The 17127-nt window shown below is 39.3% G+C and overlaps 1 protein-coding gene across 1 annotated transcript in view; it reads left to right on the top strand.

The window, feature by feature from the left end:
• Window positions 1–1353: 1353 nt before the first annotated feature.
• ptprk (protein tyrosine phosphatase receptor type K) overlaps window positions 1354–17127 on the top strand; it is a 121551-nt gene continuing 105777 nt past the window's right edge. Inside the window, 2 exon segments of the mRNA XM_022195584.2 lie at window positions 1354–1664; window positions 7342–7365. Coding sequence (XP_022051276.2) covers window positions 1583–1664; window positions 7342–7365 — 106 coding nt within the window. The 5' untranslated portion in view covers window positions 1354–1582.

Genomic DNA, 17127 nt, shown 5'->3' with positions numbered 1-17127 from the left:
AGCCGCTGGTTCTTTCATTTTTTTCAGCTCGTCCATTGTTGAACCCTCTAGAAGCTTCGCTTTTTGTCAGAAATTCACACAACACACAGTGGGCAGGATTTAATGTTATGCTAGTATAATTTGTTGACCTATATTTCTAATAAATTGTGGTCATAGCATAGTCTTAAACTCATTTCCTTGGAAAAAAATTCAAACATAGCTTATTGGCACAGATGTTATAAAGGTCATTCAAGAATTGGAGAACATTTTTTGTCCCATTCATCAAATTTCAAATAATCCATGTATACAATACTAAAACATGCAGTTGTTGTATAAATGTACTTGTCCTGAGATCAAATCTAGAAAAAAACTAGGAGAAAAGAATGTTTGAAAAGATTTTCAAAAATACCAAATAAGTCTGAAGTTCCCCCTAAAATGCCATTTATCTGGTCACACCCCGCTGATGACCAAATTGAATCTTAAATAAAACAGTTAAAATGACAGTTAAATGTACTTTTTGGTATTATTATTATTATCATTGATGTTTATTGTAAATGTTGCAACTATTTTTAATCAACAAAATATTTTAAGTAATAATTATCATGCATTGAACGTGTGTCCAACAACCCTGTTACCATAACAGTTTTAGGTGGTAGAAGAAAACAGCAAATTGTACCATACACTGAAATTAGCATCATCAAACAGTTTTCCAAAGGAATAGGTAGAGCAAAGCTATGTCCTCTCTTCTATTTTTCATATTTTCATAACATTGTCAGCCTTGATTGAATGTCTCACTCAACCTCACACACACATTCTATGCATATTATCAGGATAAGACAAATTATTTTTACTTTTTCTTTACTGTTTTTCATCAGGAAATTTGTCCTCTTGGTCAGTAGTTATTAACAGCTAGCTAAATATCTAGCTTCTAGCCCGAAGAAAAAGCTAACATTAGCATGGATTAGCAATCCTGTTATTGTGATTAGAGTAGGGTTAACAAACAACAAACTAAACAATGCACCACTGATGTGTAAGCTGAACCAATCAAGCCTTTGAAAGTTTATTATCTGTTAATGATGACTATGGAGCCAAAAAAAATGGAAAAGAGAAAATCTAGTTTTCAAAAATTTGGAAACCCAAACATCCGCCAATTCTGGAATGACCCCGAAAAGTGTTACTTAGTCATTTAAAGAAAAAATAAAATAAAAAATAAAATAAAAAAATGTGAAAACCGCCATGTATGGCAAATTCAAATGAACTTATTATCGGAATTGGTTCTTAAGTTGTGGTTTTTCCACAATCAACTCCTGCCCTGTGACGTCACAGACTTTCTTTGCTGTGCTCGTGCTCCCTCCCTCTCCGCTTCTCTCTCGCTCGCTCGCGCTCCCTCCGCGTGAAACAAAGTGTAGTGTCCGCGAGAGCCCGTAGGAAGCGAAAAGAGAGAAACGGGAGAAAGGAGAGAATGGGGCGGCTGAATCCCAAACTACACCAGGAATAATAACCACATTGCGAAAAAGAAGACGGAAGACGGAGGAAAACTCGGAGGAAGAAAACTTTTCAGGGGGAAACTGTTACAGACTCTCGCACGGCCACGGTTTAAAACATGGATACACTGTTCCCTGTACTCCTGGGACTCCTGTTCGTCTTTTCGGCAGTTGATCATGTCTGCAGCCAAATACCAACAGGTAAGTGCGATTAGACGATAAAGGGGACGATGTACAGTATGTCAATGTGATGAAGGAAAAGTTTGGACCACAATTTCATTCTCAATGTTTGCGCACCAATTCCTGACAGGTGTGTTTCGGTGGAGGAGAAAAGTTCGCCTCCGTGCTGAAACTGTGCCGTCGTGTCTGTTTTATCGCTTCCAGGCAGCTTTTAAACGATGTCGGTTGTGAGATGGATATTTTTGAGGACTGGAGATGTTTTTTGTCCTTCTTTAACTGTGACATACCCCTTTCGATGCCTATAAACCATACTTAAGCCAACATGAATTCGCGCTTGTTTTAATAATTCCACCTGTTTTCTAAGTAGGTTTACAGATGAGTAAGGAGGCATCGATGGGCAGATTGTTTGTCTTATCTTAAAGATCTCAAACTAAGTTGCTGCATTTCTCTCTGGCTCCTTGCATCGCATCGCAGGACTTCGGACCTTTAGAAATATAGAAAACATGGTCTGATTTATGGACAGAAAACAAATCCTTCTGCACATGTGATGTTTAAAACAAGTAATCTGAAATTGAAAACATACACCGGGGTACCGCTTATTAATATAAGAGCTATTTTAGGCAGAGCAGTGTGCAGAAACATCGTTCACCGTTCAGTCGTACGCAGTCTCGAAAACAGCACATGAATGAAGAAAAAGTTAGTGTGCACGGAGATGATAGTCTAATAACTATAATATCAGTGTAATATGACAGTGGAGACCTATGGATATTATTTGTGTTGTAGCGATCCTGTACTTTATGGTGTTTCCAATCTGTTCTCTACGTTACGGCATATCTGAATGTTTATTTTGGCATTTATTGTAAAGACAACAAACTGTTATTTACTTGCCAACGTCGTGTATGCTATGCGAACTTGTAATTTATCGAGGAATGTGGCACTTTTACCAGCCCATGTTCGGTTCGGTTCGCAAGCGCCGTCAGCTTTTTGTCTCTTTGCAGACCAAGCGAGCGTCTTCTGCTCCAACTTTGTTCGCACTGCATGCAGTAAAACCCGGTGCTTTGAAATAAAACCCGCACCGCGATCGCCTGTTGATGAAGGCGAAATGTTCTGGCATTGCGTCGTTTCAAGAAAGATGAAAAGGATGAGTCGCCTTTTCAGTGCACGGGCTACACTAGTTTCCATATATATGAAACTGGAATGTCTTTTGTTTGATGAGATTTTATTGACCACGACAGCAAAGAAAGCCTGAAATCTAAACTCAAATTAGTCAGTTTAACGACGTGCAATCGTGTGCGTGGCCCAAATGAAATGACTCTAACTTTAAAGCCCTTATTTATGTTTCGGATTGTCTACGGACGCAACTTGAAACACTAACCCGCAGCGCAAAGTGAGCCTCAGCAAACCTTTTTTTGTCAGTCTCGCCCGAAACACGTAGCGCATTTACAATTTAGAAAAAACTGCAATAGATCTGCTTGGTGATCTCCGGGACAATGCTTTTTCAAAAGTCTCCGAAACAAACTTAAGTTATGCTCCAGCCGTGTTGCAAGAGCAGGACTGATCGGACCAGAGAAAACAAACTCTTCATGTTTTCTGCAGCCCTCTGCAGCAGTCCGTACCTGTCTCTGTTTGCGTAGCCGCTGTGCGCTTTATTTCCGCATTCAGCAGTTGTTCGTCTCCCAACTCCGATAGAGAAAGAGTAAGATAGACATAGCTGTTTGAAAGCTGACCTCCAAATTCACACTAAAACCACAAGGTTGTATTAGGGGACCCATTACGCTTCAGTTTTATGCTGAAAATAATCAGACCTAGTCGAAAAACGTAATTTTCTGCTCCAGAATTCGCCTAGGCCTGTTAATGATCTGCATTGAAATTACACATTAAATCCAACTGCATCTGTGAACGTTTTATTACCTCCGTCTTTCACCCCTTCTCCACCCTATCTAGCAGAACTATCCCCCTCTCCCCCTCCCTTGAGGCCATTTGGTCCGCAGGGTAACAAATGTGTGGAATTTCTTTGAGGCCTCTTTGGGAATTTGAGTGCTGTTAATTTGCAAGTAAATACTGGTGACTGGATGCTGCTTTGCAGGGCGCGGGACTTAGGCTATCAGTATGGAAAAAAGCTAGAAAAGAGAACTTGTAGTTGGTTGCATTGCCTACAGAGCGAGAGGTGCTTAGTGAGAATAATTTTAGTAAATCAGATGCAGGTTAAAGGACCGTTTTATTTCAGTGCACATACACAGTTTGTAGGCATACATCTGTAAATTTCCATGCAGTTTTTTGAAATGCTTTAAATCGTAACCTGACCTTGTGTCTTGGGCAAATGTACTGTTTGTGCAAGGAACAAGGTAGAGTTTATTCCACAACATTGTCTTTTTTAATCAGTGGCAGCACTTTGATCTGATCATTTCAATAAAATATCTAATGGCGAAGCTGATAGTAGGCAGATAATTAATGCAGCCAATATGAGCTGCCACTAAGAAAACGTGGTAATTATTAGATCAAATGTCAATAATGTAGGAAGTGTGTGTTTGGGTTCTGCACCAGTATTGAACTCAGTCATTTACAAGGACAAGAAATATCAGTGACAGGCATTTCAAACTGTCCATCACACATTAAAGAAGTCATTTTGAGTCTGTGCTAAGATTTATTTTCTTTAAATTTGTCTCATTTCCATTTTTATCTGTTAAAGCTTCCCAATTAGAAAGTCAAACCGTAATTTAAGGCATTTATATAAATCTGCCTCTTTCTTGCCGCCTCTTATCATTCTGTTTTGTACAGCTTTGTTTTGGCTAATCACTCACAAAGTCAGTGGAATAAATGTGAATGAGCATGTGTCTTGCGGTCTTTACAAAGTCAGTAACTGAGTTTATGTTAATTTGACAACTTTCTAAATCTGTCTCCTCTCTGATCGAGTTGTGACACAGATTCTAGGCGTCTTTAATCTTAATGAAGTGAAATAATTGTTTTCCATCAGTTTCTCTGGAAGAATTAGAGGGCTGCCGCTGCCACTGAACACAACATCTGAGCTGGTTTAATTATAATTGTAAATTATTTTAGTATTTTGAACATTAGAACCAAGTTGGTTTAATTATAATTACTTTTCCGCTCCATTTAGAAGATGAAATAAAATTGTGTGTTTTAATAGAAAAAGGCAAGAGAAACAGAGTGATAGTGGGGAGGAAACAAGAAACCAATGGTTTTTGGCCGTGGGCATCTCCTCCACTCAAGAGACTGTGAAAACGGCAGGGGGGAGTATGTGTGTGTGTGTGTGTGTGTGTCTGTGTGTGAATCTGGCATGTCTTCTGTGAGTGTGTATTGTGCAAATGTGTGTGTCAGCTCATGTGTTTTGCTGTCACTTAAAGAGAAAGAGGGAAGCCGATGCTTTTAAGCCCTCCGGAGTACAGTGGTACAAAGGGGAGCATCTGAAATGTTTGCCTCTCATTTAGATTCATGTGAAAATGCCTTCTCATTCTACTCATGCCATGTAAAATGGCACCAAATCAAAGGTGGTTTTATTTATTTTCTCGTTAAAAGTAATGCCTCAGTCTGCAGTCCTTCAGATCCGTCTTAATGTTTTCTCCTCAAATCAAACATCCTTTTGCTCTCAGCCAATATGTTTCTATGGATTTCAATTTAGTGATAGATTTATAAAATCCATCTCTTTGAAAGTACTGGCTTATTTCTTTAGCTGTTGGGGGATGAATTCTGTAACATGTAATTAATCTGTTGAGAAAATTCATTAGCTAATCCCTCATTAGACTGTGTGCATGTGTGCATTTAAGAGTGAATGAATTTGAGGGTTTGTATTGAAAAATGGATTAGCGACACATAGTGGCAGCGCCGCCTTGCCTCTTGTTTAAACATTAAGATGAGTGAGGAAGACCGAGAACATGATTGACAGGTTGTGATTCAGGTTTCCACGCACTATGGTTTTAAAGTATGCACTGGTTGTCATGTTAGAAACTACTTTTTGTTTGTGTGAAAGGTGCACAAGTTTGAATTTTTTTTTTCAAAATTTACACAAAATGAAATATGACTAACTGTATGTTTACATTAGCTTTATGTAAACCCATTCAAAAATACATGACAAGAGTATTAAATATAATAACCTTCATTAACACAAATAAATCATAGCATTTGATTGCAATTTTTTGCCATCCAGTGACTTTTGTCATTAACTACTCCTTTTTTGCTGTGATTGAATGGCTGCTTCCCAAACAAGATGGTATTTGATTTTTTTTAATGAATGAAATTGTCTCTTCTGAACTTTGACACACCAAGGGAGAAACAAGAGGTGTCTGCCTGTACTTGAGCCAGGCCTGTTACAAACAGCCAGGCACACCCACTCTTTTTGTTCTTTATTTGCTGAGCATTGTGTTGGACTAGAAGCCTGTAACAGGGAGTGGAAGCGGAGCATAATGTGTTGTACTAAGAAGCAGAAGTAAGTAATGCAACATCAAGGTGTGTTTAAAAAAATCTTTTTTTTCCTGTACTCTTTGGACAATGAAATCTGTACACTTAGGCAAGCTGATATGTACTGTACCACTTTTGCTTTGAAACTTATTGGTCTATCTGCGCAAGTAATTTGTGCAAAATTTGAAAACTTACATAAAAACAGGGGGGTGGAAATGTACCGAATGTTTTGGTCAAGATTAAATGTTTAATACTACTACGTGATGGGTGTACATTGTCAGTCAAACAAACAGAAAGAGAACCAAGAAAATGATGAAGTTCCACTGGAAATGAAGAGAGGCAACGCACCCAAAACAAATCCCAAATCCCTGCAACATCACATCCCTGATAAATGATGGTACTCTTCCAGTATCATCAATCTCTGCTCTGCCCTGTTTGGCTCTGGTCACAGCTGTTGGTACAAGAGGGCCTTGAAAATCACTGCTGCCCCACACACATACACACACCCATATACACATGGCTGGCTAATGACAGATTAAGTAATCAACACTCACAGCTGATTAATTACATTACAGTGCAAACACATACACACACACTTATCCCTCACTCTCACATAGACAGATGTGAGAAGCCTCAGTACCAGTTGTGTACTATAGCATGTGGTAATAATGATATACACAATGGAAATGTGGCTGGTGTCTACGTGTGAGATTGGAAGAAGTGGTGGCAGGTGGAGACAGTCCTGGGAAAAGGATTATTTTGGGGTTAGCATTAGGGTTAGTTGTAGCAGAGGGTAACAGTGAGGTCGAACATGTGTCGGATAGAGGTTAAAGTTTGTGTTTGGGGTAAAGGTAAATAGAGGATCATGGCAGTCAAGGCATAGTTCTGGATTTCTGCTTTTCTGTTATTCTTCAGCTTCATTATTGTTTTCTGGCTCTAGCTCCTCATTTGTCAAAATTTCATACTTTTCTCTTTTTATATGATGGTGAATTAAATATCTCATGGTTGAACTTCTGATTATGAAATTTACATTTTTCACTTTAACATTCTATAAACCAGAAAGAGACTGACAAAAATAATGGTTTGTCAGATAATAGTTGTTAGAATAATTCATTTAAATAAAAATAATGAAATCATCATTAATTGTAGCCCAGTTATTTGAAGAGTATAATCTTTTGTGAATTCCTTTTAAAATATGAAATGTCTCTTTTTTATTTGCAACCTATGCATGCTTTCCAATCTAATCCTGTCTTATTATTCTCTGCTTTGCTTCTATTGGACCCAGCTCACATGGGGCGCGCTGAGAAGGGTGAGTTATGATTGACCAGCCAAAAGCTGAGCTTCATTTTTCATCGTCCTTAGTGTAGTGTTGTCTGAATTGTTCCATAGTCTTCACATTAACTTCTTCAGCGTGTAGACATGTGTTATGGTGATCTGTTAGTTTTGTAATCCATTGTCATCCCATCATTTAGATGCTGTGTTCTCACTAACTATTCCATTTGGACTCTGTGCTCATTCATTATTTTTGGCACTTGCTAGCAAACCCCACATTGACACATCAGTACAGCTGATGAAAAAGTTTAGTAGAAGTGCAAACTGTTTTATTGTTACACTAATTATTTCCTTAAATGTTTGAATGGTTTCCAGTGCTTTATGAACCTTCAAATTGTGCCAACGGCTATTTTTAGCCCTGAAAATAATTTGTACAGTGACAAACTTGAAATGAATTGATGAAATATTTGAAGCACTTTAGTACTGGTTTGCTATCGCCTGTCTTTGTGACTCTGCCACACTGTCTGTCAGTTAATCTGTTTGCAATTTGCTTCTGTGTCTCCCTTCCTGTGTTTATGTATTTGTGTAGTTGGACAGCTGTCGGGAGGTTTGAAGTTTCCAGGTGTTCTTTGTTTAGTTGAGCCTGATCTTTAATAAAAGAGCTCTGACTAACTTTGTTCCTTCTCTTCTCTTCTCTTCTCTTCTCTTCTCTTCTCTTCTCTTCTCTTCTCTTCTCTTCTCTTCTCTTCTCTTCTCTTCTCTTCTCTTCTCTTCTACGGGAGTTGCTTTTGTTGTGATAGTGACAAGTTTGTAAAATCTACCACAGACTTGTCACACTGCAGAGACAGACAGTGACATCACTGTGTAACAGTAGAATCTGCTATCCCATAAGTCTTTTCTATGACGGAATGAAAAGAACTAAGACCAAATAAATTGACATTACTTGATTATTTTACACAAAACCACATATTCTGGTCAATCCTTTAAAAGTAATGTTTGGTTTAGAGTGCTATTTTCCAAGATATAAATTATTTAACAGTAAAATAATGTAGACCTAATGAAAGCTCAGCGAGGCGGAAATACTGTCAATTCATATTAAGCAGGACAAGTTGTTGAAAATATTGTTGGCTGCTCATAGTAATTTCAGTAGATTTCATTCAACTCAGTCCCTAAGAGAAGTTTTTTTTGTGACTATTTGAAATGCAAAGGGAATGTTTTTGGCAAGGCGGAAGCCGAGGCAGAGGTATGTTTTCAGTGCCATCTGTCTGTCTGTCAGCCACCATAATTATGGAATCTGCCAGACTGAAGTTCACGAAACTTGGAGCAGAGGTGAGGAAGAGGAAGAACCCATTAAATTTCGGTAAACTGCAAGATAGGGCATTGGCCTTGATGGAGGACTTCCCTATCCCTTCCAGTTTGTAACGGTAAAGACTACTTAAGATGTTGTGTTTTAGAGAAAATATTAGACATGTAAGACAATACTGATTATAACACAATACACTGTCAATTCCTTTAACTCAGCAGGAATTTACTTCTCTCATGTCAACTAAACAAGGTTATTGTTATGCTTCATGCAACCACATGTTCATGACAGTCCCTAGAATGTGAATCCGGAGAGTCTTTTTAGCGGTAGTGTCCAGAATGCATCTTCCAAGATTACTAGAAAATAGTATAATTAAAGCGACTATGCTTCCATGGTGTTCACAGCTGTGAAGCGCTGTGTGTCTGCAGGGGAGTATAATCCTGGCTTAACTCTTAAAAAAACCTCACTATAAACTCAATATTAAGGCTACTAAAAACCTGCAATTCAACACTAATAGCTAATGGTACTGTTGTACTCTGACCAGTTTAAAAGCGTAATGCAACTGTGAATGTGTGATGTTTATTTTTCTGAAATTCCCTAAACTATTCACATTTTTTACAACCAGTTTTCATTTTTTTTGCATCTTTTCCTAGAAAATCCATCTTTTATTGTAGTAGTGATATTTGTGGAGGGGTCTCTAGGTTATGCAAGGTGCACAACAAAAAAAGTCAGCGAAATCTTTAATAATTTAGCCAATAGAAGGATCAATGACTCAAGAATACAACAGTATATAATATTTATACAGTTGATATGAACCTACTTATAGCTTTGTAACTTTATAAATTAAAGTTGAAGAACTGATCCTGCCAGATGTCAATGACAAGGCTAGCAGTAACTACATAAAAATCTACAGTTTTTATGTTGTTACTTTAAACTAGCTTTGCCATTGCCCTCCATGTTTTGTGAATGTCTGACAATTTTGGTGGCTCATGGTTAAAGTGAAACTGGCATTAAATCTCCTATATTGCTTTTCCTCAACTTCTCTTGCCTCTTCTAATTTGCCCTCAGTATTAAGGTATTGTCCTAAAATAATCTTAAAACAGAGAATTTCAATGTTTTAGGTGTCTAATGTGTGTCTTTTAGTGTCTTCCATGGACTATTTTTGTCACCTTCAAAGCTTTATTAAAGGGACTTAGCCAATTATGTCAGGAAAGGGTCTCTAAAGTGACAGGTAATATCAGAATTAGTTCAAAAGGGAGAGAAAAATATCTCTTTTTAACTATAATGTAGGCTGTGATTTGTCTTCATTTTGAGTAAATGTGACAACCCAACTGGGCGTGTGCCTATACGTAAGTACGTTAGCCTTTAGGTGGTAGTGATAACCAAGGGGCTCTTATGTGTGTGCTTGTGTATGTAGCTATGGGCACTGGCTGCAGTGTTTTCCATTAGTCCAGTTAAGAAGACATCTGTCAGGAAGCTACAGTGCATGCTCACACATGGACACACACACAAATAGCCATAAGCAATCTATGTGCAGTATACCACAGAAAGTCTCATCCCTGATCCCTGTGTGTTATCTCATGATAAATTCACACAGAAAATCCTGCGACAGTCACTTTCACATAAGCAGTCGTCTGCTGTATGTATGGCCTGATATTAAACATTATTTTTACTGTCTTTGCATTCCAATAATTCTCCTCTTCGCTTTAAGCTGATTTCAGATCAAAAATGCAAGAAAGCTTTCGAGATACATAAACTCTCATATATGTGTGTGTGTGTGCGTGCACATGTGTATGTGCGTGTGTGCCTGTGTGTGTGAATCAGGGGCTTACAGATAGATCACTGGTCCATTAAGATTATCATCTCCATCCTGACCATGTATCTTCACATCACCACACTGCTGGTCCTCTGTCTGTGTGAGCAGAGATTTAAATCTTCTCGCAGATATTCCCAAGCTATCTTTTTCCTCCAAATGATGTTACACTATGTTTTTCCCCCAAATCTGTCTGTCTGCCACCCTAATCTGTCGTTTAGTCTGTCTGCCCGCCTGCCAGCTTGTGTGTGTCCCTCCTTACTGCAGATGACTGCCGACACATGGTCAGCCTGACAGTGATCGGGAATACGCACCTACAGTCAGTCACGCCAGCAGACAGGCTGTGTGAGAGTCTGAAGGCAGACATTTAAATGTTGAACATCTGTCTGTCTGTCAGTTTTCTGACTGGTTCATTTCAGCCTTGATTTCTTTAACAGTGCCTGTAATAAGTCATACGTTATGTTCCGGTTGTGTTTCATTCATGTTGCAAGTTTAACATAACACAATTTACAATACTTGAGGGAAAGAATTCTGAATATGTAAATAATGTAAACTTATTTGTCAGTTCTAGAGTAATCCTTATTTGTGTACATAAAATGTAACTGAACACTGCTAATAAGTAGGTGATAAGTAGGTGATAACTGTGATCATTGACGTCTGCAATCATAATGCATCCTGCACCTATCTGGTGTAACTTTCTGCTTCACTGACAGGATATTCTGCAGAATTCAAGTACACACAAATCACATCTAACAAAAATGATAACACCTTTGTTTAACCAGTGAATCAATATCAAATGAAGTTTTGACACTGCGTGGTTCCTTATACCACTTACCAAGCCACAATAGTTAAAAAGTTAATGTTTGCTGATTTTTCTTTTTGGAAATTGAAGAACTTTGATTTCGGAGTGTTGCTGTATATTGTGCTGTTACAAAGTACTATATGTTCTATTTTTACATATTTGTAAGTCTTCAATGTTTCAGATCATCAAACTAATTTTAATATAAGACAAAGATAAGCCAAGAAAACAGAAAATACAGTATTTAAATGATGATTTTATTTATTGAAGGAAAAATGCTGTCAAGCCTCACCTTACCCAATGTGAAAAAATAATTGTCCCCTTAGCTACCAAACTACCCAAAGACCAAATTCATTTGGCATTTGGGTTCAGTTTCACCAGCCACACCCACATATGATTACTGCCAGCCTTGTTGAGTCTAAACATCACTAAGTAGAACCTGTTTGGCATTGTGAAGTAGCTTAAGGATCTCAAAAAGCAGCACTTGATGCCACATTCTAAAGCGATTCGAGTCATTGACATTTATCAGTCTGAAAAGAGTTACAAAGCCATTGCTGAGGCTCTGGGAATCCAGAGAACCACAGCGAGAGACAAACATGGAACAGTGGTGAACCTTCCCAGGAGTGACTGGTCTACCAAAGTTTCTCCAAGAACACGTCAACATCTAATCCAGGAAGTCCCAAAAGAACATGACTCCACAGTAAGGAAGACACTGGAGGAAAATGGCATCATGGAAGAGTTCCAAATTGCAAACCACTCCTGACCAAAGGTTTGTCCGGCATTTGAAGAAAAAAAAAATCTAGATGAGCTCCAAGACTTTTGGGATAACAATAAATCTTCAATCAATCATAATTTTAAAACTACATTTTTTCATTGAGTGGATTATCTCTGTCCAGTAATAAATTAATTCAAATATTAGTTTGACAGTCTGGAACATTTAAGTGTGAGAAATATACAAAAACAGTAACATTTTTACAGCACTGTATTGGTGGACATTTTCCTTTGCTTGTTTCAGACATATTGTTGAGTAAACGTGTAAAAAATATCACTGGATTGGTTCACTTTTTCAGGTCTTCCTTAAAACAACACATCTACCATATACACATTTCAGTGCCAGGTTCTGCTCAAGGTTTCAGGCATATGGGTTCTGAAAAGCATCTTGAGACATTTAAGTTGTAATTGGCACTATATAAATAAAATTGAATTGAATTGAATTTTGACTGTTCCTTATGACCTTACTATGATATTAACACAAGTTAAATGGAAACAGTAGACTGTAATATCTGCTTTAGCGCATGTTTTGTGCAAAAAGATTAGTAGTCAGAAAAGTCTAAGGAGAGATTTGAGTACAATCATTTGGGTATCTATCAAAATTTGTCCCACTTTGTGTTCCTGTCGCTCCAGTGGAAATCAGCTTGGAATAGCAGACTGCTGAGGCCATATATTATCTTAAGATAAACTCTGAAATGGATTTGTACATACTGCAAGGACTGTAAGTTTTTGCAATCCTGCACTTCTATTTGAGTCACACTCAGAAGTGATTTTTCATAACTATTATGAAGAGGAAGAAAGATTACAGCAACCAAAACCAATGTACACGTGTGCATGTTAATATTATGTAATGTCAGACTTGTTAAATGTGAACCTACCCATGATAAAAGTCCAAGTTATCTGTATTCTGGCCTGAATGAGACTTTGAATAGGACATTACAACTGAAATGCATGCTTTTTAGGGATTAAGAAGAGGTCAGGAATGATGGGTAAACATTGTGTTTGTGGCTTAGATCAAAATTAAGCTATGCAGCAGCACCACCAAGAACTAGAGCTGGGGGAGGCCAGGGCTGGGTCTTGATATTAAACTTTATACCTTCAAACAGTCAGCCTAAAAGATTTATGTGTATGCACACATTAACCTAAACAGTAGTTTTTCACAAGTTCCATAGATTGTAGGGATGGATAACCCGCAGAGACCATAACTCACCCAGTTTCTTGTTATCTTGAGCAGTACTGAAACAATTCTAATGGGAAATCGTGATTGTGAGTACTGCTGCTTTGATTAAAGAACTACAAAGTAGTTTGAATAGTCCAAACAGTGTGCCTTCTTATGGAGCCATAATGCTGACAGTAAGTTTTGGCATTGAAAAATGTTGAATTGAAAGTGAAAATACAAACATTGAACTTTCAATCTTACTGGCAGTGTTTTCACGTGAGGGGCGGGGGCTAGGGGCGGGGCTTATAGCGCGAGAACGCGCCTCTTATTTTTGAGGAAAGGGGACAGGAGCAGATTGCCCTGTGCTGGCTAACGCCATTTTCGTTTGACCAAGCATGGATCAGAGTTCACCTCGGGGGCGGATTGAACGTTACGTCATTCGGTCGTTTGACCGAAGGGCCGGTCCACATGTGGGCCGGTACGCTGGTATTTATTAAATAATTTTGATTATTGGGCACCCGACGCCCGTATCGCTGCTTGTAGGGTTAAGCAGGCGACCCATGTATAGGAGCTAGAATCCAACGCAGCGGCTCGGGTTCGATTCCTGCCTGCGGCCCGCAGCATCTCCTGTCCCTCTTCACTGCGACTATCACAATAAAAAGGCAAAAAAAAATTTTATTTGTTAAGCTGCCAAAATATTCAAATGTGATTTATATTCTTCCATATGCATATTATAGTTTTTTCTCGATGGTCTTAATGTGTGTTTCACAGGTAAAATGTTTGAAAAATGATTTTTTATGGTCTGAATTGTAATCAACTCCATGAGCTGGGGGGGGGGGGGGGCGCTCACACCGGCCCTGGGACTTCGAAAACGCCAGTAAGTCTGTTTCTCTCTGTACGTATTAGTATATAATATTTTTCTACACAGAACCTCGTGGCGTTAAAACCACTGTAGGCTTCATATTATGCTAATTTAGCAAACGTGCTAACGTTCTCTAAGCTAGCTAATGTAAAAGGGCTTTGACTCGTTTCTACAGACACATTTCCACTCACAGGAGGGATTCTTCATCAACTTAAATATTATTATTCAATATTATTTATTAAATAACCCCTTGAAGCTGCAGTCAATTCCAGCCATTTTCAGTAAAAAAAATCGCTAATATTCTATTTGTAAATAAAAATATGACGAGAAATAAAGGGGATTTTGGACGTGCATCGCGAGGTGCATTTCCTCGAAAACGACCTATTCGTGGATCATATACCGTCTTCAAGACATGTTTTGAACAAAATAGTTTACTGGCTTGTTTCGTCTGGATGTCCAAGGTTGGATTACGGCCGTCTTTTGTGGAATATTTTCATCTGTGTGTAATAATGAACCCGGAAATGTGAGCCGCGCTGTGTACGTTGAAGCCGTGTATAGAGAACGGATGGATTGATATTCGTTGTTTGTCGGACAAATGTGCTTATATTACCCGCTGTGGTAATCACATCTGAAAGTGGTTTATACCGGCGGATTCATGAGAATCTAAGCTTTCCATCGGCGTATAGTGTTTGTATAATCACGTTTGCAGATTCAGACATTTAGCAAATTGCTTATGCAGATCTCAAAGTGTACCGCGGGCGGAACACTGAAGCACAACTGAAGCGCAACGGGTTAAATAACTTAAATATTATTTCGCCACAACTTAGCCCCTCCAGAAAAAACGCAGGTAAAAATCCTTAATTCTGCGGGCTAAATCCTTGATTATGCATTAGCTAGCTTAGAGAACGTTAGCACGTTTGCTAAATTAGCATAATATGAAGCCTACAGTGGTTTTAACGCCACGAGGTTCTGTGTGGAAAAATATTATATACTAATACGTACAAAGAGAAACAGACTTACTGGCGTTTTCGAAGTCCCAGGGCCGGTGTTCAAGATTAACTGGTGTTCCGATCAACTGGTGATAGCAGGGTTTCTGAGACAGATGCTTCGTAGGCGTGGCTTTTCAGGACCCCTTACCTACTCTTGCTGTTTTCTGACTGAGGCCACAGACTGTCACCAGTTAATCTGATGTAGATCGTCACACTCTGCCACAGTGAAGTGATATTTCCACTCCGTTAGGTGGAAGTCCTCATTAAACCGAGTATTTTACTGGTAGACTGAACAGCCGTGAATCCAAACAGAGCAATAACGACAACGTTAAAGCTGACAACAAGAACATTTCGGAACAGTTTATTGACGTCTGTGTGTTTTGAACAGGCATCGGTACAGTCACCTATGCTATGTGTTGCCGTTGTAACAGCTGCCTCGCTCACTGAATATCACCAGTTGATCAGAACACCAGTTAATCTTGAACACCGGATTGAGAGTCAAATTTGGCCTGGGACTTTTTGGACCAGACCAGCCCACCTGTGCAATCGACTCGAATTCCCCCCCCCCCCCAGCTCATGGAGTTGATTACAATTCAGACCATAAAAAATCATTTTTCAAACATTTTACCTGTGAAACACACATTAAGACCATCGAGAAAAAACTATAATATGCAGATGGAAGAATATAAATCACATTTGAATATTTTGGCAGCTTAACAAATAAAAAATTTTTTTTTGCCTTTTTATTGTGATAGTCGCAGTGAAGAGGGACAGGAGATGGGGAGAAAAGTAGGGGGATGACATGCAGCAAAGGGCCGCAGGCAGGAATCGAACCCGAGCCGCTGCGTTGGATTCTAGCTCCTATACATGGGTCGCCTGCTTAACCCTATAAGCTATACGGGCGTCGGGTGCCCAATAATCAAAATTATTTAATAAATACCAGCGTACCGGCCCACATGTGGACCGGCCCTTCGGTCAAGCGACCGAATGACGTAACGTTCAATCCGCCCCTGAGGTGAACTCTGATCCATGCTTGGTCAAACGAAAATGGCGTTAGCCAGCACAGGGCAATCTGCTCCTGTCCCCTTTCCTCAAAAATAAGAGGCGCGTTCTCGCGCTATAAGCCCCGCCCCCCTAGCCCCCGCCCCTCACGTGAAAACACTGCAAGTAAGATTGAAAGTTCAATGTTTGTATTTTCGCTTTCAATTCAACATTTTTCAATGCCAAAACTTACGATCAGCATTATGGCTCCATACCTTCTCCACTGGAAGTGATCAAAAAGTCAGGGCAGTGCAGTGAATTTTCCAACAGACACACAGTTAGTAACATGTCAGTCAAGAAAGATGCCAAAATAGGACATGCAACGTTTCCATTGGGAGGAACCCCTGAAATTCTTGTTGTAAGGTTATTTGTTTGTTTAAAAGCTAATATTCACTTCATAATCACACACACACACACACACACACACACACACACACACACACACACACACACACACACACACACACACACACACACACACACACACACACACACACACACGCTCTCATGCAATGTTAGTACTATGCAGACTCCACTGTGTCTGGTAAGGTTGAGCAAAGTCCTCTCCTCTCTCCTCTCCTCTCCTCTCCTCTCCTCTCCTCTCCTCTCCTCTCCTCTCCTCTCCTCTCCTCTCCTCTCACTTTACTCATCTCTTCTTTTTCTCTTAACATATCCAAGTAAAACTCTTTCTAGCTGTTAGTTTACGTCATTCCCCTTTCGAGTTCTCCCTCCCTTGGAATTTATGGCCCACTAACTTAAACAGAACAACACTACATTAATCAGACCCTTCCCCCTTTCCATGTACTCCCCTTCCCTCGCTCTCTCCCTTGTCCTCATCCTGCTACTCCCACTCCCCCATCTTTAATGCCCCCTCTCTTCCCTCCTACCACCCATCTCCCCTCCTCCCCATTTCTCCGGTTTCTGTTTCTCACATAACAAGAGCAAGAGTGGGATTTCCAAATCCAGACCAAATAGTGTTGTATTACAGGAAGAAAGTGTGTCAATTCTGTTTAAGGTGGAAATTGCAGTTGTAGAAGTAGTTGTACTCAGAACGACACACAG

Source organism: Acanthochromis polyacanthus, chromosome 16 (genome assembly GCF_021347895.1).
Source record: "Acanthochromis polyacanthus isolate Apoly-LR-REF ecotype Palm Island chromosome 16, KAUST_Apoly_ChrSc, whole genome shotgun sequence".
NCBI classification, from domain to species: Eukaryota; Metazoa; Chordata; class Actinopteri; family Pomacentridae; genus Acanthochromis; species Acanthochromis polyacanthus.
This window is presented reverse-complemented; position numbering and strand designations above follow the sequence as displayed.